The sequence below is a fragment of the Pararge aegeria genome, chromosome 22 (genome assembly GCF_905163445.1).
Source record: "Pararge aegeria chromosome 22, ilParAegt1.1, whole genome shotgun sequence".
In the NCBI taxonomy this organism is placed as follows: domain Eukaryota; kingdom Metazoa; phylum Arthropoda; class Insecta; order Lepidoptera; family Nymphalidae; genus Pararge; species Pararge aegeria.
Genome location: NC_053201.1, coordinates 6,849,996 through 6,876,735, shown reverse-complemented (window position 1 = coordinate 6,876,735; position 26,740 = coordinate 6,849,996). Strand labels below are relative to the sequence as shown.

General features: G+C 35.7%; 1 protein-coding gene across 1 annotated transcript; it reads left to right on the top strand.

Annotated features, from left to right (window-relative positions):
• Window positions 1-289: 289 nt before the first annotated feature.
• Window positions 290-26,683, top strand: LOC120633847 (histone-lysine N-methyltransferase trithorax). Its single transcript, XM_039904216.1, has 13 exons — window positions 290-945; window positions 2,648-3,881; window positions 4,680-4,871; window positions 5,087-5,421; window positions 5,591-6,139; window positions 6,477-6,650; window positions 7,873-8,082; window positions 11,820-11,981; window positions 12,068-21,571; window positions 21,651-21,874; window positions 21,956-22,083; window positions 22,178-22,368; window positions 22,648-26,683. Exons 1-13 carry the CDS (start codon window positions 793-795, stop codon window positions 22,819-22,821), a joined length of 13,230 nt encoding a protein of 4,409 aa, XP_039760150.1. The 5' UTR covers window positions 290-792; the 3' UTR covers window positions 22,822-26,683.
• Window positions 26,684-26,740: the final 57 nt, after the last annotated feature.

Sequence of the window (26,740 nt, the reverse complement as noted above, 5' to 3'; positions counted from 1 at the left end):
AACTCTATCAGAAATGTTACAGTCAAATGCCACTTAACGGATATAATCAAATCAATCATAAAATAATGACCGTGGAGCAGAGAGTCGCGCAGATTGATGAAAACATTACATTTTTATTGATAAAAAACGGCGAAGAGTGAGTGAAGTGGCGCGTCTATGCAGATAGTTACCATATAGAGCAAGACGTAGCGAACGACATCGGACATGTTTGTTTTCATACCGGTCCGAATTAACGTCGCGATTGGTTCAAAATCCATAACTGGCCTCTGGGAGCCAGGTGTCGTTCACACCGCGGCCTCGCGCGCCTCGTCTCGTTAATCACTCGTGTTCGCTATTGTTATAGCGCGTCGTACAGCCATCTTTGTCAAATTACAAGCGATTCATTTCAATAATTCGGTTGTGCTAACAAATGGAACAAAACGCAAATACTGTTGCCGATGCGTTGTGTGATAGAAACGAGTGCATTACTACATTCTCTTTTGTTTTATCGTTGACGCTACGCTGAATGGAAGCGTTACGACGGCGTTAACGATCAGTCTACCATTAAAATGATGGATGATGTCGTCTTTTGCAAAAACTGTGTAAAGTGTTTGTTTTAATAAATAATGTGAAGGGTGGTATTTGTATTTATGTTTGACTGTGTATATGAAGAGAACTGCGTCGTAATTTGTCGTACACATTGCATAAATGAGTGGAATGGCGTTGTGGAGCGCGCGGGCCCGAGCATGCGCGCCAGTTTCCTTCCGACCGCTGGGAACACACTGAGTGTCCTTCGTTTACGTGCATATCAAAATGGGAAGGTCTAGGTTCCCCGGTAAACCTCTCAAATTCCAGAACAGAAAACGTATCAGTGTCCTATCAGGCGCCGTTTACCATGAAACTACTCCGGACAATCATTCCGCCAGCCGTAGCTCGGCCCCCAATGATTTTGCTGGGGAGAAAGAGGTAAAACGCATTTCAGATGGTTGTTTGATCAAGAATGTTACATAAAATTACTGATGTTTTCGACGATGTGTTGTGTTTACGTAATAACTTTATAGCACCACTGAAGCGCCAAGCGTATTGTAGAGCGTCAATACAACAGCGTATTTTGACATTCAACTTTCAGTTCAATATGTGTTGTCAACAAAGACATCAAAACTATAATGCATAAAGCAATCGTTAAACATGAACAAAACATATTTATTATGATGATTTTACGCTTTACTTATGAAACATCTCATAACATAACCTAACTTTTCTAGAACAAAAGTATATTGTAGAGTCAGCTTAGGACTCTACCATCAAGTATTATTCTGATATTTTTATTGTATACCAATATTTCACTGTGTATTACATAGTTTTTCTGTAAAATATAAAGTAATATCGTACAGAAATTGAATGTTTCTAGTATATGTCATGTAAACAAAGAAATAAATACGTGTAAAGCTCAATTTATTTATTTGAGTTCTTTTAGAATAATAACAATCCAAGTATAGATCATGCCCTTATCTCAAGGTCACACTTACAAAATAGTCACTTTAAAATTAATTAAAATCGAAATAATTTTTCGTGTTTATTCAATTGTTATTCTAAATATCAAAATATACAGTTAAGTTGATCAAAAATGTTCTTGCCCTTATGTTATGTGATTTGGGTTTGGCCACATGCCTTCTCCAAACTTAGACAGTTTTTGTATTAGTATTTGCATATTTTGATTAAAACTATTGTTATTAAAACACAATAAGGTGAACATGTCTGCTATACAATATTTTTATGTCATTGATATTATAGCAAAGTTGGTATGTGAGTGATTAGAAACAGAATTATACTGACTCTGCGAAAGAATATTATGAATAAGTATCAAATTAATACTAAAAAAATAATACTACTAATATTTTGAATAAATATCAAATCAATACAACAATAAAAATTACTTACCTTTGTTTGGTTAACTTGAAGAATTCATAAGCTCAACTATTTTGTTTTAACTCATCTTCAAATAGGAAAAAATTATTAAACAAATACAAACTGAATTGTAATGTAATATAGTTATTACAGTAGTTAAACATAGAATAAGTAGGAGAAGTTAATTTAAAAACATTTACTTACCTACAAAATAAACATAACAAAAATTAACATCTTATGGGATACAATTTCACCTTGAAATAAACCAATATCCTTATTAAATCTCTTATATGACCTAATAATTTTCAATATCCTTATTTTATAGAATTTTTTATCAATAAAAAAGTCATTATTTCACCTGGACTGTTTATGTTCCATTATTTTCTTTCATTCAGGTGTACCAACCGAACATAAAAAAATGAAGCAAGTGTTTACAGCATCTTTTTATCAAAGATATTGTAAACACTTTCTAATATGTGTAGGGTTAGCTGTTTATCTGTGGTAGTTTATGTTTTGTTATTGTGTATCTATTGTCATCAAACTTAAAAAAAATGTTTTAGTTTTATTTCTGTTTATCAATTAGAAATTCTTTAAAGAATAATATTCCAAACAAAAACATTGTTTTATTATTAAATTATTAATACTAACTAATTATAAGTATTATTAAATGATGAAAATAATTTTAGATTGGATATCTAAAATGCATTTAATAAAAGTTGTTATTTTTGTTAGTACATAAAGTTCAATATTAATATTTCAGGAAGAAGAAAAGAAGGAAAATAATAGTGAGAATGAGGCGAATGCAACAAGTGAAGATAAAACAATTAATGGTATAGACAAAAACAACCCTGATAATCCAGATAAGGACTCTGCTAAATCCCCTGTTCGAACAAGGTCACAGAATAAAATGGAACCAACTAAAAGTGATAAACCAAAGCCAGTAAAGAAAACTGTGACATTCGGTACTGTGGAGAGCTGTGAAGATATATTTTTGCCACTAAAAAAGGTTCCAATAAAACATCATGCTCCTCTTGTGTCTATTATTAAAAAGAAATCTTCGCTTAAACAAACCGAATATTCTACATTTAATAGTATACTAAAGCCAGCTAAACTGACAGATTTAAGCTCTAAATCTTCATCAGAACATCAAGAGGGGTACTTGAGAAAGAATTTGAATCCTCTATCAAAACCTACCAATAAGTTTTCACAGTTTAGTGAAACTCGTAGCACCTCTCCTCCACCCAGAAATCTTTCACCAATAGAAAAAGGAAGTGCAAATTCATCTAAATTTGTGCTGCCTGTAAGGAGCAGTCACTCCTCGAGAGTAATCAAACCTAACAAAAGATTTATTGATGGAGATGAACAAACTACGGTACCAAGTAGTTTATCCTCTGGTAAAGTCCTCAAGAAACCAAAACTGAAAAGGCTAGTCTTCAATAATTTACATGATGACGAAGATACACCAGAGGAGGAGAATTCAGAGAAAAACAATGATAATGAAAAATCTAAAGATAAACATACACTTGCTTCAAATCTTTTCAAAGATAAAACAACAAATATATTTCCTAATCTCAGCAACACTGGCTCTAGAAAAGCTGTGCGAGATTTCTTTTCATATGAAGAAAGAGATAAAGAATATTCTCAGGATGAAAATTCAAATGTGGAAAGTTTAGAAAAATTGAAACCTCCTGAGCCAAATAAAGAAGAAAGATCAGGCCATGCTATGAGAAAACTTATGGATATATCAGATGCAAGTAGTTCAACCAGTAGTAGTGGCTCAGAGTCTGAAGAAAGCTGGGAAAGTGAAAGCCTTGAAGGTAGTGGTGAGGAAGGGGAAAAACAGCCACCAACAAGTCCCGAAAAGGATAAATCATCAGCATCCCAGTTACTCAGTGGAAAAGTCATCATTAGAGAGGCAAGGTTGCAATTTACATCACCTGCACCATCTACAGCTGGGCTTGATGGACCTTTCTCAGCCCTTACAACAGTTTCATGTAAGGCATATTGTATTATTATTTTAGTAGTAGGAAGTTATGTTTAGCTTGTCGTCTACAAAGTAATATTAAGCTTAATTTGCCATAACATTGACATCCTGGACAAATTTGTATTGTGTAATGTAATGTCATCATCTATGAATGCTCTGGCTTTGGAGAGTAATGCGTTAAAACAGCAAATTCAAAAATTATTATAAATTACACTATATAATCTGGTTGTTGCAAATTATATGAATATACATATGTATATTTTTTAGTTTTTACATTGGTGATTAAATTGATGTGTGATAAAAAATATTAAATAAATATAAAATTAAATTTAGAATGCATTGAAGGAATGCATTCTTTTGATTTATTAGTATGGATATATTTTACTCTTTTTATTCAATATCAAATTATTGATTTTAGATGCTGCCTTAGATTCAGCAAGCAGGCATTGTTAATACCTGCATTTGGAATAGTAGTTTCTTAAACGCCTTAATCTTAATCTCTTGGTATCAGCAGTATGCTTAGTGGTGTGCATACCCCTTAAGGAGGTAGATGATATAAAACAAAAAAGTCTCCAGTACAAGTTGAAAAATATCTACCCCTGAGTTTTTATAAATCATACTGGAGATTTTTTCCATATGTTATCATATGCCCACTCAGTGCATACTCTGTATGAATGCCACTGAGTATGCTCTACTGTTTTATTATAAAACGTATAACAACAAGTATGTCTGCGGGGAATACCTAAACAAGCCACTACAAATAAATAACCATAGCCAAAAGTAAAATAACCATTTTTTATACTTTTAGCTAACAATCCTCCAGCAACTGTTACATGCGGTGTCTGTGGTGCAGTACGCTTCTACAGATTTGTGCGGCAAGCTCGAAAGTTTGGAATTTACTCCTGCGAGTCATGCCGCAAATTCATTTCCAAATTGCTGAAGAAAGAAAAAATGGTCCTACGAACATCACCTGTGGTGACACATTGTGTAAGGGGTGAAGGTTAGTGATATTACTTTCATAGATATAGGATACAGTCTGTATTTATTACCGAAATATTGAAATGTTGGCCATCTGTGCCATCTGCTTATAACCTAAATAGTATTGTAGGTAAGTATATCATTAATAATCAACTTAATAACTAAAACATATTTAAATTTGTTTCGTTTTAAGTATTTTATTTAAAATATAAACACTTTTAATTCAAACATTTGCAGGTAATTGCCATGTTCCCCCAGTGGTTCGATCACAGCAGTGGAAATTGCTGAAATGCACAAACAAATCTCGTTGTCCAGCATGTTGGCTAAAGTTGTGTCTAAAAGCATTCCAAGTACCACCACATATAAGAGCCACTTTAACTGCTATGCTGCCTTCATACATGAGGAGTGGATCCAAACCACCAGGACCTTTAGCGCAAGCTCATCCCTTGAGAATAGGGTCCAATAATACTACTACCACACAAACAACATTCAATGCTTTGAGCACAGAAAATGAAAACAATATCTTTGCTATTAAACCAGCAAAGAAAGCTGAAGATATTGAAAAACCTGAGGTAAGACCAGTTGAAATAATTGAATGCTTTTTTTTCATAGAACCCACAGCCTTGGACTCAGAAAGCAGGGTTGCTGCCTACTGGGCCAGTCATTTTATGCTCCGTTTTATGGTTGTACATTTGCTTATTATATATATTTTCTTATGATTATATTTTTGTTGATTAACAGGAGAAGGATGTTAAACAAATAAAAGAACAAGAAGCAAATGAAGAAAATGATGAAGATTTTAGTGCCAATAGAAAGCGACGATTAACAAGGGTTAAAGTTCGCAAGAAAGAAAAAGGTGAATCTAAACAGACGGAGGATCCTAAACGCCAGAAAATGGAACTCAAGGGTCCCAGAGTTAAACATGTCTGCAGAAGTGCTTCCATTGTATTGGGACAACCAATTGCTACATTCCCTACTTCAGAAGAAAAAGAGAAGAATGAAAAACCAGGTCCATCAGATGATGATGGTGTTTGCATGCCAGTTGTAGACAAAGATAGAGTTACCCCAGAATTGATCATTTGTGAACCCGAGTTAGATACTGAGAACAAACTACAAGTTGTTCCAGAAGTAGCTACTAAAGACAGTGATCCAGAAGTTCAAATGGAGCCTAAGAAGAGAAAGATGGAAGTTGTGACTAAGTCATTGAGCAAAGATTCCAGTGAAGATGAAACAATCATGGATCTTGTCCCAAGAAAGGCAACATTGAAACCTCTAACAAATATAACAAATGTATGTTAAGTTTTATATATTTACAACTACTACTTTAGTGGTTAGCATGTACGGTCCAATTTACTAGAGACCACAGAGTTTGATATAACGAAATCTTTTATTGAAAGATGCTGTAGGAAATCAGAAAACTTTTATTGTAGCAGCATGGAGTCTTAAACGATAATTCCCTCTCCTATGGTAAAAAAAACCTGCAATGGGATATTAATAGGGTTTATATGACAATGTTTATGTCACTGTCACAACTAACTTTTGACAGTTCTATAGTGTATTTGAATGAACTTGTTATTTTTCTAAAAAGTTCGCCTTTGTGTTGTAATAACTTTTTTTTCGGTTTTAGGTACGAGGTCGCGCACAGAAGTGCGGTCAAAACCGTCCGGAATTGATATGTGTTGATTTCTGGGAAAGCTACGATCCAGATGAAGTGTGCAACTCTGGCTTTGGTGTCATAGGCACTATACCTTTTACAATAGCCAAGCTATGTTTTTTGTGCGGAAGTGCTGGTAGAGAAAAGGTAATTTATAATTCAATATCTATACCCAATTGAGTAATGTAGATACTTTTTTTTTAATTATAAAGTAGAATCTAGTTTTGCTAAATACATTCCAACAAATGTGGAGGTTGAAAAGTTTTGTTTTCTTGCTGTTGGACAGGCTTCAAACTTTTTTCGAGCTGAGGCTTAACGCCTCAGGTGGACGGAAACTGCATGCTGGGATATACATTATGAATACAGAGTTAAAAAAAAAATACCATAAAACTCTCGGCTTGTAGTTGTTTATATTAAAACGAACAACTTTTTTTCTGCGTTTTTTTTAAACCTATAATTTGTCAGGTATTAAATATTCAACCCTACTTATAACAACTCTGTAATGTAATGTTGGCGAAAGCGCACGAACCACGACTCTATAGTGCAGTCACAGAACGGGATCCGACTACACAATGCTGTCGAATAACATGTATTTGGATTCACAGTGTAATGTGACTTTACAGACAAAACATGATTGTTTTTTTTTTGTATGGAATAAATTAACACTGAATTTTTAAAAGTGGTAGAACAAAGGTTGTTAGATTTAATTACAGGACCTACAAGGCCGAGGCCGAGACTACTTACTGGTATGCTTTATTAATCCTGTATATCTTATACTAATATATAAAGATAAAGAGTTTGTTTATTTGTTGACTTGAACGCGATGGTCTCAGGAACTGGTCCGATTTGAAAAATTATTTCGCTGTATAATAGCCCATTTATCGAGGAAGGCTAAGACCAATAAGAGCATAGCACCAATAAAGAGTTTTTCAAAATCGGGGGGTTTTTCTCCCTTTGAGAGCTTCCGCTGCGTGCGCTGCGTAAACTTGGTTTCGATAAAATCATGTATGAGAAAGTTGTTCCCCTTTAAATCCATTAATTTTAATTCGATTTGAGTAAGTATTGATTTAAGATCGTATTATGTATATATTTGCTTATTTTCACCGTTTTTTTTTGTATTTTTGTTTTATTTTTTGACAAATTTTGTAATATTGGTATTGAGCCTGAATTAGAAGCATTTATTATTATTATTATTATTATTATTATTATTATGTATTTAAAACTTCTAAAAAAAAATCCGCGTCACCATATGTCTATCTTTTAAGGTAGACTTATACGCGGAAAAAGTAGCGAGGTATCGCTAGTTGTTGTATATATAAAAAAAAAAAACTATTCAGCCTTATTGACCTTGTCCATACGAATCTTCCAGATGCTAGTGTGCGGCAGCTGCTGCGAGTGGTACCACGTGTGGTGCGCGGAGGAGGCGGGTGGCGGCGGCGCGTGGACTTGTGCGCGGTGCGTGTGGTGCGCTTCCTGCGCCAGGCCGGCCGCCCGGCTTCGCTGCCGCTCGTGCGCGCGCCCGTACCACGCCGGGTGCTTGTCCGCCGCACCGCCTGACCATCGCAGCGACTGGCCACAGGTATCCACCCTACCGACAAAGACGTGTCACTAAGCGATTTAATGTTCCGGTGCGACGTCGCGTATAAAATAAAATAATAAATATACTACGACACTACACACATCGTCATATAGCCCCAAAGTAAGCCATTGCTCCTCTTTTAGCCATAATTTTCAATGAATGTGTTGATTTAGGTACTTTCCCAAACCTAATGAAACATAGTAAACTCATTCCTCTATTTTAATCTGGTAATAAAAATGATATAAACAAATGCAGACCTATCTCTATCTTACCAGCTCTTAGTAAGATATTTGTAAAAATTATATTAAATAAACTTTTATATCACTTTAATGTAAATAACTTACTACACCCTGAGCAGTATGGCTTTACTTAAGGTCGTAGCGCAACGGACGCAGCCGCTAAACTTATAAAACATGTTTATGATGCCTGGGAATGTTCACAGAACGCCATGGGTGTTTTTTGTAATCTACCTAATAAATAAAGCTTTCGATTGTGTTGATCATAAAACATTAAACAAAGTAAGTAGTAGTAAATTAAAAAGTTGAGTAGTATCCAAAACTAAATTTGGTTGCCTCTTATCTCAGCAATAGAACCCAAAGAGTTTGCATAAATGATGCAAAGTCTCAGGGTTCGAATATCTCAATGGGTGTCCCACAAGGCTCGATTTTGGGTCCTTTTCTATTTTTAGTGTATATAAATGATCTACCATACCATGTCAGTGGAACATGCAACCTTGTATTGTTTGCAGATGCTACATCTCTAATTTTTAAGACTGACTGGAGTAAAGATGACTGACGATGTAAACCGTGTTATGTCATGTGTCGCACTGGTTTACAGTTAACAACTTACTTTTAATGTAAAAAAAACAAAGTGTGTCAAATTTATCTCACCAAATGTAAAAAAATAAAAAAAAAATATAATGATTAATGGTGAATCACTAAAAATGGAGACCTCCACAGTTTTTCTGGGCGTGACCTTGGATGGGGTGCCCATAGAGATACAGCAGCGGGTAAACTAAGCTGGGCTGCCTACGCAGTCAGAAAAATTAGACAGATTACTGACGTTGAAATAGCCAGGCTTGTTTATTTTGCGTACTTTCATCGTGTTATGTACTACGGAATCTTGTTATGCAGAAAAGAGCTGTACTGATTGTACAGCTCTGATTTGAGTTTATATATTGATTATATATTATCAACTCAAATCACGCGAATCCCTCCGTGAGAATTTTAAAGAAATAGGTGTACTTACTGTAGCTTCACAATATACAGTGTAAACTCTATGTAACGACACTGAAGGGACTTTGTGCTTTATGGCGTTATAAAGAGTTGTCGTTAAATGGAGAGAAGAAAAATCAGAATTAGAAAAAGAAAAAGTTTATTTCAGACAAGTGTTTACAGTTTGAAAGTTTGTGAACAACTAAGTATATTCAAACGTATAGATAATCCACGACTCCTACTTATTAGTCATGGTCAACAACTGTCACACGTGCAAGCAATCCCAATTTGTAAACAAAAGAACGAATTTCTTAGAAAGTTCGTATGGATGATGCTGACAGTCGAGTTTATTGCGGGCTAGGATAATAAAGCGACAGAAAAAACGTACACAGCTGCGCAGTTTTTAGTAATTTTATCAACTTAAAAGGTACTTTATTACTCAATTGTTGTCGTTATTGAGGGTGGGTGTAATGCTATGTAGAGTGTATCATTGTATGGAAGACATGCTAAACCAACCAAAACCAATTAATTTCGACGCTCTAGGGAGTTCTTCGCTAAATCGAGGGACACGTTACATGGAGTTTACACTGTATTTATACAAATGTTTACACTGTAATATAGTATTTGTAAGACAACATATTAGTCTTTATAAACAAAAAGTGGATATGAAGAGTCGACTAAATGAGTAAATTATTGTCATCTGCATATTGTGTGCGAAAGGTACAGAAGTCATTTGTGCGATTGGGTATACACTTTTATAATATGATTCCTAAGGTAACTTTGGACCTACCATTGCACAAATTTAAAGAATATGTTAAAACACATTTATTACAGCTAGGTTACTACTATACAATTGATGAATTTCTTAATGACAAGGTTGCTTGGAAGCATCCGGCTCCGCTTTCATCTCTCACAAAATAGAAAATTGAATGTTAAAATGTAAAGTCAAATCAAAGTCAGCAACTGCTGAGTTTCTTGCCGGCTTCTTCTCGGTAGAATCTGCCTTCCGAACCGGTGGTAGAGTCACTACAAACAGACAGACTTGACGTTTCAGAAATGCTTATATTAGGCCTACTTGAAATAAATGAATTTTGAATTTTGAAATTTTATGGGTAGCTTGTGTTATGGGTACTGAGATGACTGATGAATAATTTTAAAAGTAAAATACATAAATACTTATAAAATACAGTTAAACATCTAGACACTGAAAAACATTAATGTTCATTACAGAAACATTTTCAGTTGTGGGAATCGAACCCACGGCCTTGGACTCAGAAAGCAGGGTCACTGCCCAATGCGCCAATCGGCCGTAGAAACCTTTTAGGGGTATGACTACCATACTCTCTAACAGGTTAGCCCGCTACCATCTTAGGGTGCATTATCACTTACCACCAGGTGAGACTGCAGACAAGGATTGTTGTAGTGGAATTAAAAAAAATATTCATATATCTACACTTATTACAGCCACTTATTATTTCACTGAACCTAGGAAACGCTTATAAAAATATCTATGACTCATCTTACTACATACCCATAACACAAGCTACGCTTACTTTGGAGCTAGATGAAAATTTGTGTATTGTCGTAGTGTATTTATAACTTTTTATGGCCTTTTTCACTAGACCTCGGTATGCCTAGAGAAAAAAACGTTCCTTCAATTCTTAAATGATGACGTTAGGCGCGATATAAAGTTACTACACAGATTTGGCAGTGCGTAATGTTTACGGAATTTGTAAACTGACACTCGATAGATGAGAATAATATAAATTCAGTTTTCATTTTAATAACTTTAAATCCATGCGAAAAATGATTTTATTTTATTATTATTTATTTATTTATTTTCTTATTGCAACACTATCATTACAGAATACTTAAACACAAGGCGATAGTGTAGCTTTTTTAAAAAATAATCTTAACATCCTTCATATGATAATACAAACACAAAATATGACGATATGTGAGCTAGATTCATAGACATGTTAGGTTATATGTGTTCCCTAGTAAAATCGATTGGTTAAGTGTTGCTTAAGAATCTTCTTAGACAGGCATTAGTGTAATTTCATCATTATCAACCTGCTAACTGCAGGCGTTTTTTGGGTTTTTCAAATTCAGTTCATTCAAGCCATTGATATTAGATAGGTAAAAAGCAGCTTTTATGGAATAATATTAACTTCAATGTACAGTAAAATTTTGGCTTCTTCATGTCTAACATATTGCAAAGATCTGGAATTTACCTTCCGGCTTCCCTTTCCCTTACTATCTACTATGTGAGTACCTTCAAATCTAGAGTTGATAGGCGTTTTTAAGGCTCCATCTACGCTGGCTCCTTTGATGTCGTCTGTTCACCTCGTTGGAGGCCGACAAACGCTGCGCTTACTTGTGCGGCGTCGCCATTCCAGAACCTTGGCACCCTCACATTTATGCCCAATTCTCCGTAATGCTAGGAGCTAATAGGAAGCACTTTCCAGTTATAGTAAATGCCTCTGTTTTGTTTGGTTTGTAATTCTTATTATTTTATTTCAGATTTGCAGCTCGTGCTTGAAATGCAAGAGCTGCGATAGCAACCGCGTTAACAAGTTCGTAGGAAGTTTGCCTTTTTGCAGACCCTGTTTTAAACTTCGTCAAAAGGGCAACTACTGCCCACTTTGCCAAGCTTGTTACAGAGACAATGATTTTGACAGCAAGGTATGTATAAGCTACAATGATAATAAATTCAAGAATGCGATCAAAATATTCATTGTGTGTTGTAATTATATATATTTTGTTTACAGATGATGGAATGCGGTTGGTGCGCAAGATGGGTTCATGCGAGCTGTGAAGGATTGTCTGGGGAGGGTTACCAGCTTCTGTCTGCTTTGCCACCATCCATCGAGTATATTTGCTGCAAGTGTATGCCAAACGATCCTCCATGGCGAAAAATGCTTACAGAGCATCTAAAGGGGAGACTTTTACATCTACTCAAATTACTTGCCAAAAATAAAAAGGCCTGTGCACTTTTGAAATTGACCCCCCACAAGAATACACCAGTGCCCAACAAACCATACCGACTCATGTCTCCTCAGGCGATAAGAAAACTACATTTTGACAGTAGTGATGAATCTTTGAAGAATACTACAGAAACTAAAGTTTATCGAAACACAGCTAGAGGACGCCGCAACAATAATGTTCCACAGAATAAATTTGCCGACCCCAATGCATTCCAGATATGGAATTGTTCATCATTGCTGACCGATGTTGAAATGGAAAAAGAAGAAATTCCACACACTTCACACAAAGTTGTCAATCTGCAGGAGCCATTAATGCAAAATAAAGAAATATGTTTCTCAACTGGTCTCTACAATAACAAGACTGAGTTCAATACACCTTGTGTAGAAGTTCACGAAAATTATACTCCCCAAAATAAAACAGAAAAGGCAACTACCATGTTGCCAACTACCCTGCATGATGACAAGTACGAACCAATATCAGATGATGAAGAGCCACCAAAAAGTTTCCCACAGGCTCGCAGCGAACAAGATCTTAGCCCAGCGATTATAAGACAGTCATGTATGTCTATTGAAGACACCACTCTTGAAGACATTAATAGAATACTGTCGCCGTCTTTGCTTGATATAAAGAAAAGAGTAAACAGTGATGAATACATTTCTCTTAAAGACTTTAACCATGATATGAAAGATGTCATCGAAAGATTGGCAAGTGTAGATCTCCATTCCATTTATAAGGAATTATTTTCGGAGACATTTCCTTGGTTTGATTGCGAAAATAATTGTCTTCAGCCAAACTTAGAAGTTGAAGGTGAGCTAGAAGATTCTGATTCCTTAAAAGATGTGGAAATGGCAGATACCAAGGGCATTAAAAAGACCACCCAAGTAGAGCGGCCACTCGACCAGCTTGTGCCAAAATTAGAATCGGAAGGAGAAAAGGAAGAAGAAGAACTATTAGAATTTTATCCTATTCTTGATTCCCGAATATGCGTGCTGTGCAAAACTACTGGCGACGGATCACCGTCTATGGAAGGCAGGCTGCTCTATTGTGGACAAAATGACTGGATCCATGCAAACTGTGCATTATGGTCGGCAGAAGTATTTGAAGAAATCGATGGGTCACTCCAGAATGTCCATTCTGCAATATCGAGAGGCAAAATGATTAAATGTGCAGCATGTGAAGTTAAAGGAGCGAGTGTCGGCTGCTGTGCGAAGAATTGCAGTGAGACTTATCATTACGCATGTGCGAGAAAAGCTTGCTGTGCGTTTATGGATGACAAAAGAGTGTTCTGCCCTACTCACGGAAAAGATATTCCTAAAAAGAGCTTGCAAAAAGATGCAGACTTTGAATTAACAAGGCCAGTTTATGTAGAACTTGATAAAAAAAAGAAACGATACAGTGAAATAAACAAAGTGCAATTTTTAATGGGCTCTTTGACTGTTCATAGTCTTGGTAAAATAGTACCATCAGTTTCTGATTATGAAGATTTTTTGATGCCCGTAGATTTTTCTTGCAGTCGACTATTTTGGTCATGTAAGAAACCCACTAAAATTGTAAGGTACACTATAAAAACAAAACTTATACTAGCAGAACCGACGCCTGGTTTTGATTTCGGCGTTAACATTACTGTCGATCATACAATGGATGTTCAAATTGTTGATCGTGTTATCGCGGAAATCGGAGCTTGGCATGAGAGTTTAGAAGGTGGCCCCGGTAAAACAGTGCAAATGCTGAAAAGCGATAAGTCACCGATCAAGTTTGGAAATACAGTTACTTTGGAAGACTTGGCAGTTAAAAAAGTTGTTGAATATTTATTAGACAATGTTTGCAAGCAAGAACAGCAAGATGAAGAAGAACCTCAAAACACTGCTGATCTTCTACCACCCGAAGTAAAAGACGCGATATTCGAAGACCTCAACCATGATCTTCTAGATGGTATCTCAATGCAAGATATTTTTCCAAAATTAATGTCTTATGAGGATCTCATTGCAATGGATTTAAAAAGTGAATTCTATGGAGCCATAGCTCAATCTGATGATAAGTCAGACTCCCGATCAAATGATTTTATTGATGAATTATTGAATGCTCGATCCGAATCAGGCAACAAAGAATTGAAAAGAAGTAAGTCAGAGATGCTGTTACAAAACCATAACCTAAAAACCTTGACCACTGGGAGAGGACAGCAAAGGTCCACAAGTTTGACGTGGAATAATAAGTTTGATACAACCTTGTTGACATCTACTATAAAGAGATGCAAAATGGGAAAATCCTCGACAGTCACTGGTAAATTAAGTCCTATTCAAAGAGTTACTGAAAGCGCTTTGGAGTCCATTAAAGAGTTAGACAAAAGCAATTTAGATAAAAAGGCAAAACCCGAAACGATAACAAGCAATGACTGCAACGAGGCACCACATTCATCTGGATTAAATTATCGTACTACATCCCCTAAACAGAAAGAAGAAAATCCTACAGATGATAAAAATAAGTCAGATGGTTACTATATTGACGTCATTGATTTCTATACAAAGATACAGTGTAGTCCTATATCCCAATTGGATGGTGCTGCTGATTGGTCAGGCTCTGAAAGTACATGCAGCTCTCGGCCCTCCAGTCCGCAAGAAGATTTTACGCCTATTCAGCAACTGGACGGCGCAGAGGACCATCTAGGCAATGATAACACGGCCAAATGCCAAACAAACCAGTTTTTGTATAGAGCTAGTGGATCAGAGAGTACATATACCGTAACTATTGCCGGGAATTCAATAAGTGGACAACCGGAGTTAGTAATGCGACCTTTAGATGACAATTCGTGTACATCTGGACAGATGGAACAACTAGTAAGATGTGATAGATGTCAGTGCACCTACCGAAATAAAGATTCTTATGACAGACATATTCCATCTTGTGATATGATGTCTACGAGTGAAAGCGAAAGTGAAAATCCGAAATCTCCTGAAAATAGGACATTGACAACACTTCAAAATGCTTTTCAAGGAGCCTTTGCCCAACCTATGATTATTCACGCAGGAGTTGTAAGTGGAACTGATAACACTGTTAAAGCAGAAGGTATTTCTGCGAGAAGAACATCTATTAATACAAGGCAAATCACAATCAATGGTACAATTGTAGAAACACCTTCACCAGGCCCAGCAAATGAGATGACAATGACGATAACAGAGCAAATGAAATCAGGCACTGTAATATTTGATCAGAGTAAAACTACAAATGTGCAAGTATCAGCCAATCAACAAGTATTATCTTCACCCCAGATAGTCGTAACACCACAAATGCTACTTCCTCCTAAGACAAGTTCAGCTGGTGGGCAAAAGATAATGACTCCGCAATTAATTACGCAACAGGGTATTATTCCCTACAATATTTGCTTAAAGGCAGGTACTGGTAATGCGAACATACAGCAAATCCAAGGAAGTGATATGGCGCAACTGTTGTCCGGATCTGGAGGAATTCAAGTATTGTCATCTAATAACCAAGTACTGACTATACCTTCTAATCAAGCTGGAAATATTACGCCAATGCTCCAAAGCAAAAATCAAGTTACAAACTTTCCTAATATGGCAAGTGCATCATCTATTACTCTTCCGGTTAATTCTATACAAGGAATGTCCAATGGTTCGATATTACAAAATATTCAACCTATGTTAAGACCCCAACTTCAAGGCAATCACACTATTGTTATGCCCGCTATGACCGCGCAAAGGCTCACGTCGCCAAATGCACAACCTAAACAGCAGTTAATCCTGCCAAGTCAGAAGTCTCCTAAAAAGCACCCAGCACCAGTGCAACCAAAACCAATTTTCCAAGCAGCTAACCGAGGCAGAGGCAGACCCGTTCCAAAACCACCAACAAAAATAAGGCAAACTAAATTGGAGAAGACATATACTACAATCAATCAGTCTCCACTGGGACCAGGTAATACTGTTATCCAGTTACAAACAAACAATCAAACAGGACAGCCTTCAATTATCGTCCAACCAGTGACAAACCAAAATATTATGTCAGCATATGTTGAAGCTTTATCTCAGCAGCAGAATCAAAATATGCAATATATCGCAACTATTGCACCACAAGGAGATTATAAAACTGGGCCAACACAGTTCATTTCACAGAGTGGACTTATGCCTCAAACATTCCAAATTCAACAAACGGAATCTGGCGGATTAGTTGCTGTACCCAGCGGGGGTATACCCGTGTTGTTGCCTCAGGGAAACGTTGGAATATTACCGCAAGCCCTACAACAAGGAGCTACGATACTGCCTCAAGGAGCGATTCAAACGCAAGGCATATTATCTCAGGGTCCCAACGGACCCACAATTCTACCGCAAGCCATACATACTCAAAATGGTACTACCATAATACCTCAAGGCACTATCCAAGGTCTAACATCTGGAAATTTAACATCTCAAACCGTAGTACCTCAAAGTGGTATTGGAAACGGTCAAACCACTATAATTCCAAACGGATTATCGTCGCAAGGCAACACAATAATAACTCCTGCGACTGGCACGACTATACTACCTCAAGGAACTATATTACCACAGTTTTGCAATGATCAGGTCATTTTGGGATCGGCGCCAACTCTAGAAATGGTTACAGATCCTTCTGGTTGCATGTATTTGACAACTACGCAACCAGTATATTACGGCTTGGAAACGATTGTTCAGAATACAGTAATGTCATCACAACAATTTGTGTCTACTGCAATGCAAGGCGTTCTAGCACAGAACAGCAGTTTCTCTGCAACTACTACCCAAGTGTTCCAAGCTAGTAAAATAGAACCCATTGTTGAAGTTCCAACTGGCTATGTAGTGGTTAACAATGTAGGTGATACTGTAGTTTCGCAAGCAACTTCATCATCTCCGAATGTTGTTACAGCACAATCAATTCAGTCATCTCCAGCTTCGAGGAATGTCAAAACATCAGTACCAAATTTGACATTGCAACCTTTACCTGATAAACAGTCTAATAATCGACATACACCAAAAGTAATTCAAATGAGTACAGCTCCACTAACAATTGGATCTCAACAAGGACATATATACAATGGAAAACAAAACTTGAATCCAATCACATCTCAGATACACAGTATGACGTTGTCAAACACAACACAAAGTTTGCAGAGAGTTAACATTTCAAAACCTAATATTGTTTCTATGTCCCCAAATGTAACTCTTGTTTCATCAATTGGGCAACCTCTAATGGCAATATCCCAATCTATTCCCAATACTGCATCATTTTGCATGCAATCAATACCTCTGTCACAACCAATTGTTTCAAGTTCAATTGCACCTTCAAATAACAAAAATAATACAATGAAAATTGAAAACTCGCATGTAATTGAAATAAGTGGTAATTTACATGAGAGCTCAAATTGCTCTAGTTTACCTACGATAAGTGTGACGCAGAGTACTAAGTCGCCAACTCCATGGAGGAACGTTCAGACCGAAAATAAAATCGACCACCACAATATTGGGACCAAGTCCAATTCTACTTTAAACTCTTCAATGAGTATTCCAAATAACATGCTTACTGGGAGACAAATGGCACACACTGAACTTGGAAAAGACAATCAGAGTTGCTTGTTATCAATGAATAACAATGGAAATTCTTTGAATACCATTCATCAATTTGAATCAAATATCAATACTAGTCACCATTCTTCTGCACACACGTCTAATAATGTGATACAAATTACAGCAGGAAATATTTATCCTCCTGCATCATCTATGAATAGTAATTTCGATGCTGACACAACATTAAAATTAAGTAAGATAAATGCATTGTCAAAAGCTGAAGGGGGTCACTTAAACTTCTCACAAGAAATTATGGCATCACATTCGCAACACCATGCCCAAAACGACAAAACTTTTCAAAATATTGGTCCTAATGAAAGTAAACATATTGAGAATTTGCAAAACCAAATAAACATACACAAATTGAGCAGTTGCCAAGTTCAAGGAAATATGAACAATTCTCCATCAATAAGTATTATTCCATCTAACATGATAAGACCGCAGATGCAAAGCAATCAAAACTCAATGACAGTTTCTAATAACCAAAATCAAATGTGTTCTGTCTCAAACAGTTCATCACATGGACCAGTACAATTAATGAATTCTGCGAATACCTCAATGCAAAATGCAAATAATATGGCGTGCCAAGATATATCCAATAATCGAGTGAATATGTCTGTTACTAGCGACAACAATCAGCAACATGATTTGAATAACACAGCCCTAGGAACATCCAATTTGTCACATGGGGGTATGCAAATGATATCCCATGATAATGGACAGCATACTTCTTCTAACCAAATCCATATTATGAATGGTCAGATTCAACATAACCGTCACATAGATAATAGCGGAATGCAACAGTTAAATCAGGGGCCTACGAACAGATCCTACCATGACAATCTTATTAGTGGCCCACCAAGTCACAATCAGAGCAATATGCTTTCTAATAGAAGTACACCAGATAACAGCAATGTTATGAACCAGAATGTTAACATGCACAATATAGTAAATAATCATAATATGAATCGTCCCGACTTGGGTGATTTAAACCACATGCATATGAATCAGTCTTTATCTAATATGAACAATATGCAAAATAATAGAATGATGATGGAAAACATGCAGTCACATAATAATAATCATCAAATTCATTCCAATAACAGATCTATGGAATCTTTGCATAATCAGCAAATGCATTCAATGCAGCAAATAAATCACCACATGACCGGTAATAACAGTCGATCACAAATGGATAACAACATGCATATGAATCAACAAATGACTATGCAACAACAGAATAGACAAATGGATAATGTTATACACCATCACCAACATCAAATGTCTAACATGATGCAATTACAAAACTCTCGCCCGCATATGGATAATACTTTAATGGGTTTGCATCAGCATGTTTCAAATCAAATGCATAACAGACAACAAATGGACAATAATATGCACATGCATCATAACATGTCAGGAAACAACGTCAATATGGGCCTCGGATCTCAATTAGAAAGTTCGCCTGTTATGCCCAATATGCATAGTAACAGACACGATAATGGTTCTATGTCAATGCAAAATATCAATAACATGAACCAGTTGCAATCTAACAGAAATTCTATGGAACATAACAATCTAATGCAACATCAGATTAATAATATTAATTCAATGAATATGCATAATAATCTCAATAATGTTATGCAAATGTCTAATGCTAATCATCAGTCACTAAATAACTCTTTGATGCATATGCCTAATATACCTGATATCAAAAACGAACTACAAAATTCTTGCAGTGGTAGCTGTTCGAGCACTAGCTCACAATTTACTAATAACCAGACTTCATTTGAAATGTGCACAAATATGAATACGACTAATAATATGAATATAAGTAATAATGGAAATATTATGCATGGTATGAACGTAAATAATTCCAATATGTCTAACAATATGATGATGAACAACGTAAATAACAGCTCTGTTTACGGCACAAACAACCAAAACTCTCTGAATGGTCATGATTTGTTGATGAGTTGCAATAACTCTACAGAAGTAACTAATCTTATGTCTAATTCTAATCATATGATGATGAACAATACACAGACTCATTCTTCTAATAATCAAAATCAAATGTTGACGGGGCAAGTTGCAAATAATTCACAACTAAATATGAGCAGCTGTAGTATGAATGGAAACAACTTGACCCAAACACCAATAACGAATTTGGAAAGTCAAATAAATAGGACTGCCATGGCAGTTAATGAACAGCCCAAATTTGTACAAGAACCAGTGAGAGGGAAAATGGGACCACCATCAAATCCTAATATGCCTGTAAGCGACTGTGCAAAAGTAAATGCTGTCGGAACTACCGATAAGCAAAATCATACAGTACCAAACAATAACCAAATGGGATTCATGCAGATGAATGCACAAAGTAACAATAGAGTAATTAATCTTCCAGAGAGAAATAGGCTTAATAGTGCAAATCACGAGAATAATATGAATCAACATGTACCGCAGCAGCACAACATTCGTGTGGTAACAAACAATGCTAATAACAATGTTGCTGGAATTTCTAATGAACCTTTGGCATATCAGCAAAAAAGCGAAAGTAGCACTATGATTAATGTTCCATTCCAAGCAATTCCTAATAGCGCTCCAATGAATATAAACGTAAATTCAAGTAACAACACGGTAAACATAACTGTTCAAAATAATTTGGTGGACCCAAAAATTGCTACTAAGACTGCAGCAGATTTGAATTTTCCAATTCAAGCTAACAGTACTTTACTACAAAATCAAAGCAATAGTAATAACATGATGTGCATACCTGTTAACAATAATAGTACAATTAATTTACCGACTCAGAACAGTTCTAGTATAACTTTGCCAAAGGCGCCTCCTACTCAGCAATCAGGTATACCTACAAATGTTGTAAATCCTATGACAATGCGACCAATGAATAGAGTTCTGCCATTACATAGAGATGGCCAAAGTAAAACTACAAAGACTTCTGGTACAAAAGCTCCTACAATACCCAAGCAGAGGCCTGTTAGTCATGATATGCCGGACTTAAATATTAAAGATGAGACTATAGACAGTGACCTCGAAAAGGCAATTGAAGAATCAAAACGAATGCAAGTAATAGAAAAAGCTAAAAGAGAAAAAGAAGAAATGGATGCGGCTCGAGCTTTACAACTATCTAATGAAATGCAAGAAGCAAACACGAGTTCAGCTTCGTCTGCAGTTTCGGTTGGTCGCCATGAAACTATTGAAACTATTCCCAAAATGACGTCATTGCCTAGTTTAGATGTTATAGAACCTGAACCGCCAAAGGTATTAACAGTAAAAGACACTAACAAAACAGTATCATCAAAAATGCCAAATCCAACGTCAAAAGTTTTAAAGCGACCCCTATTAGATAAAAAATCTGACACAGAGATGGTCGTGACGAAAAAACAAAGTAAAGTTTCGAAGGGCCAGGAAAACAAAGTAGCGCAACCTAAACAGGCACCTGATCCACCCAAAGATGATGGTCCAAAGCTTATATATGAGGTGTCCTCGGAGGATGGATTCAATTATTCTTCATCATCTTTAACAGATCTTTGGACGAAAGTTATAGAGGCTGTGCAAAACGCCCGGAAACATTCTGGGCTACCATTAATTCAATACAACCTACCATCAACTTTATCCGGAGCTCATTTACTAGGCTTAAATAATAACGCCTTGAGATATTTAATTGAACAATTACCTGGGGTGAGTTATTTGCTTTAAAATAATTGAATATAAAACCTTGGAATATTTGTTTTTTCTATATTGTTATTTATTTTTACAGGCTAATCGATGCACGAAGTACAAGATACGACAAGGTCGCCCTTTGAACAGTTGGGACAACGATTTAGATTTGAGCGAAGGTTTTAAGGAGAGCCCCTGGGGAAGCGCACGCACAGGCCCTGTATCAAGGAAACAAAATCATGACATGTTTAGTTGGATGGCATCTCCTTTTAGAGAAGAACCTCCGCCATTTGGCGGACAAGAGGGAGAGAGCTCCATTTCAAGGTATGTAACAGTCTTGATATATTTTTCTTCCAATTCGCGCTCAACTTTTTTTACTAATCTCATAAAATCTCTTTGTTACAGACGCTTGGCGACTTTGCCCCCGGCAATGAGGTTTAGACAACTAAAAGAGACCTCGAAAGCATCCGTGGGGGTTTACAGATCCCATATTCATGGACGAGGATTATTCTGCAAACGTGACATTGAAGAAGGTATTGTAATTAGTAAAGTGTTAACAATAATTAATGTGATCTATATTCATTATTTTTAAGGTTTTAAGAATATTTTTTCTATTATAATTTTCAGGTGACATGGTAATCGAGTACGCCGGCGAAGTGATACGTGCGGTGTTGGCCGATCAGCGCGAGAAGAAATACGAGGCGATGAGCGGTCGACGTGGTGTTGGCGGATGCTACATGTTCCGTATCGACGACAACCTCGTCGTCGACGCCACTCTCAAAGGCAACGCTGCTAGATTCATTAACCATTCGTGTGATGTGAGTATTATTATTCTCAATTTAGAAGTGTCTTGTATCCTTTCACATTACAATATTAATAAGCTAAAAATTAAGCACGTTTGATTTTTTATTTGTCTCATTATGTAAACAATCTTTCAATTACTTTTTTTACTTTACACTAAAAAGAAATGAAAACGTGGTTTACATAATAAGACACCTTATAAAAAAATTACTTTTTATTTAAGTAGATTTATCTTTCTTTCTACATCTCATGTTCTTCAGTGATATTTCGCTCTTATTATTTAACTACCGTTTCAGCCAAACTGCTACTCGCGCGTAGTCGACATCCACGGCCACAAACACATCCTGATTTTCGCTCTTCGACGGATAACCGTTGGCGAAGAGCTCACTTATGACTACAAATTCCCTTTCGAGGAAATCAAAATACCGTGCACGTGTGGTGCGAAAAAGTGTCGCAAGTATCTCAACTGAAAATCCATATGAGGTTGAGTGAATCGATTGTGTCAATTAAATTGGGTTTGAGGACGATGTGCGGTTTACCAAATGGAAATATTATCAAAGTGGTTTTGTCACTTATATTTGTGTCGTCTTCTTGTTTAAAATTACCGTTATTGCAGTGTTTTTAGGCCGCGTCTAGAATGGCGGACGCAAATTCCCTTAATCTTACGGCTTTCAATTAATTATTGCGTATGTACTTGATAACACTTGCGGTGTATGTCAGTTAGTCGTCCATAAGTATATAGGCGTGTGCCTGTCATTCTGGACGCGGCCTTACTCTACGAAGTTCTCAAGTAAAACACTACAATATATCGGATTTATTACTAAATAGCATAATAATCAATTAAGTACATTACTGATTTAAACATATTTTTAGAAGAACTAAGCGATCGATGAAATTATTAGGAGTGAAACAAATACCGACATCATTAAACTTCACTCAAGAGTTTTGGAACGATATGGTGCGGAATGAAATACTGGGTCGAGCACAATTTTTTATATGTACATAATTAAGACAATAAGTCCAAATCACATATCGCGTTTTTTCCCACCTCTTATCTTGACATATTTGCCTCTAGAGCCAATGGTCACGGAAGTTTTCATGAATCTTGTTATGATCTCTTTATGAATCTACCCAGTGTTTAGAATTGATGGATTGTAAGGTGTGTTCATTTATAAATTTCCAAATATTATTTAAATAAACAACATCACAATATCAAATTATTATAATTAATTGAAGTTATCTTAATGTTTACTGTGGTTTTTATGGATGAGGGACTAGGTTAGGTTGGATCACAGAAAAATCTAGGTTTTTGTTGGAATTTTCTAAGTGAACAGACTATTAAATTGGTTTCATTATAAATATTCTTCTTATTTTGTGATAAGTTTTTATACATTGTGTACATATTTTTTAAGTTGTATCGTTTTAGTTAGGTCGGTTAGAAATTCTCGAGCGGCTTTAAGGTGTGTCCATACTAGTGCGCTTTCACCTTCATCTGACGTCTGATCGTCTTTGGCGTAGAATGGGACAGTTCAAGACTCAAGATTAAGATGTGAGCGAGCTAATGGAGATACACCTTTATGTGTATGGCTGACGTCAGCACTTAACATTGATGTGATATGCGTTAACCCGAGGCGGGATAAGTGAATGGTTAGTGCGTAATATATTTGTTCCTCATTTGTTCTTATTTCTCCTCTTGTGATCAGTTAAGTCTCGACTAACATAGCTGCGTACATGTACATAGATGGAAATTAGTTGTTAATTAACATAAATACATTCGAATGAAGGGTAGCAAAGTTGCGAGTACAATGTTACTTTTTTGTAATTTTAATAAGTATTGTATAGCTAATTTGTAAATAAGAGAAATTATCTGTCATAATAATGAGTTTAAGCGACAAATTGTTTTATCGTAGTCATAGAGGTAGGGTTGTACTTTATAGGAACATTACATAAATCATATTGTGTATATAATAAGTTATTTGGTGTGCGGGTTGGCTCGGAAAAGGTTGTTTTTTGATGGACATTTTACAATGTGATGTTAACACACCAGCCAGGAAAGATTTAACACGAAAATGCACATTTTTAGCTTTAATATTTGTTTCAACACAGCTTGAGGTTAAAACTAAAACATTAATTTATATTTAAAGTACCATTTTTTCCTAATAATATGGTTTTTAGTGTGATTTTATTTTTATATGTGTAGAGAAATAGAGTTTTCAACATCACAGTGTCATCACAGTTTATTAAGTACCAGTGTATTTTTAAATTTCACAATTCTAGTAATAATAATATATCTAGATGCAGAACCGAATGCAAAATTAGTATTAACCATATTCTATAGGTGAACCAATAAAACAGAATAAATGTTAGTTTTAGTAATATAAATACATTCTGTACAGCTGGACCTGCACTGATTATTTATTTACTGAAAACTATGAATAGGGTTGCCATCTCAGAATAACCGAACCAGGACCTCTGATTTTTATCTGATAAAAGGAGTACAATTTTACAACAGTAGATATGTCCATTTTGTAGTGAATTAAAATACTTAAAACGTTAAACACATAGGTTATCGGATAGATGGCAACACTCATTTTAAGCGACATTACTTTTCCACATTTTTTTGTGTGATATATTAAAAATATCTTAGCAATTTATTTACTTATTTTGTTGGGATATATGGAGTATACCTTTTATAGAGTTTACACGTAAAATGCTGCTTATTTTTTTAATATCTTAGTAATTTTTATATGGCTTTTTCCATTCTGTCAAATTTCCGTCTGATCTATAGCTTTACCACGTTAAAGAAAAAGTAGTGGTACTCTATCGTTAGCCATGTTTTAGGTTCACCAAAAAGTTGGAATTTTTACAATTTTTCACCTTGTTATTTTTATGCACTCATTTTTTTAAACAGTTAACTTGTGGACTAGTCTTTAGGAATTAAATTTTTTTATATAGCCATACATTCAAGTATATTTTCATTAGTTAATTGTAATACATGTTACAAACAATTTGATCAGTAAAAATAGTAGAAGTTGTACATCGAGTAACGATAATAAATAACAAAGTACAGGTAATTTTAATCAATATGAATTATTATTAACATCTATTTTTAATATAAGTTTTTTATTGAAATAATGTTAATATGGATTAAAAAATTTTTTCTCTTTGTACGTTCCGTGTTTATGAAGCTTGCGTTTCTGTGCCGTGGCGACAGGATAGCAAATTGATCGTTAACGGCATACATGAGTTTATCGCTTTCGCAGTGTTTTCACCACACGTTTTGGTAATTTTTGAAATTTTACTTTTTAAGAAGTCGGTTATAAGGCCTCTGTGGCCTTGTCGGATTTAGATTTATGGTTTCTACACAAATTATTGATAAATACCAAGGTTTATGTCTAGAAGTTCCATTACTAGTGTTCCATCAGGGAGGGGTTTGAAAAACTGTTTTCTATCGGTACGCTATAAGAACGGTTTCGAGGTCACGCTCCAAGTCCTCTGTAGTACCAGTTAGAATTTTATACGGGCGGTTGTACAAATATATAATGTATAGACAATTACGCCATGACACTCTTTACTTTTGGTTATAGTTTTATTGAGATTGTAAATTGTTTTGAAGGCTGTCACAGGAACTTATGCTCTACGAAACGTAACTCTACCGAATTTTCTTTAATTGGATTGACCATAGAAATCTTAATAACAAGACAATACAAATTTTATGTACGCGTCACTGTCGCCGCGAACGAGACTCGAATCACACGAATTTTAACAAAGCATTTGTAAAAGATTTATTGTAATTTTTGAACGAAATTGCTCTTACTAATCTATAACAACTAGCGTACGCCGTTGTGGAAAACCGAAAGTTATGGCTCCCAGTGTACGCGCGTACGTGTAGTGGTTCGACCGCTGGAAGTCGTCGTTCGGCGACAAGTATTTTCAATACTTACAAGTGCTAAACGGCATTTCTAGTGTCTTGTTATTAAGATTTCCATGGTCTCGACGAATAACTGGCCAATAATTAGCTATAAATGATGATGATACGTGATAATTTCGCTTTTGGCTTGATAGTTTGAACGCGATTTTTTTGGAAGACTCTGGAATGTTCGCCATTCAAGGATTATCACAACACCACGGCACAGAAACGCATCAGATAGTTTTTTATCTCTTGACCCTGACAGTGTTGTTAATTTTCGATTGATATATATATATTTGTAATAAAATATTTGAGTTGTGTAAAATGTGAAATCATGCTTTAAAATTAAGTGCATGTGCATTTTATTATTAGTCCCTACAATTAATATAATTTTAAATAAAAAAGACCAAATCACTAAGTGATGAATGAATCGATTTCTTTTATAATTATATTAGTGAAAAAAAATGTCTCCTCTTGAT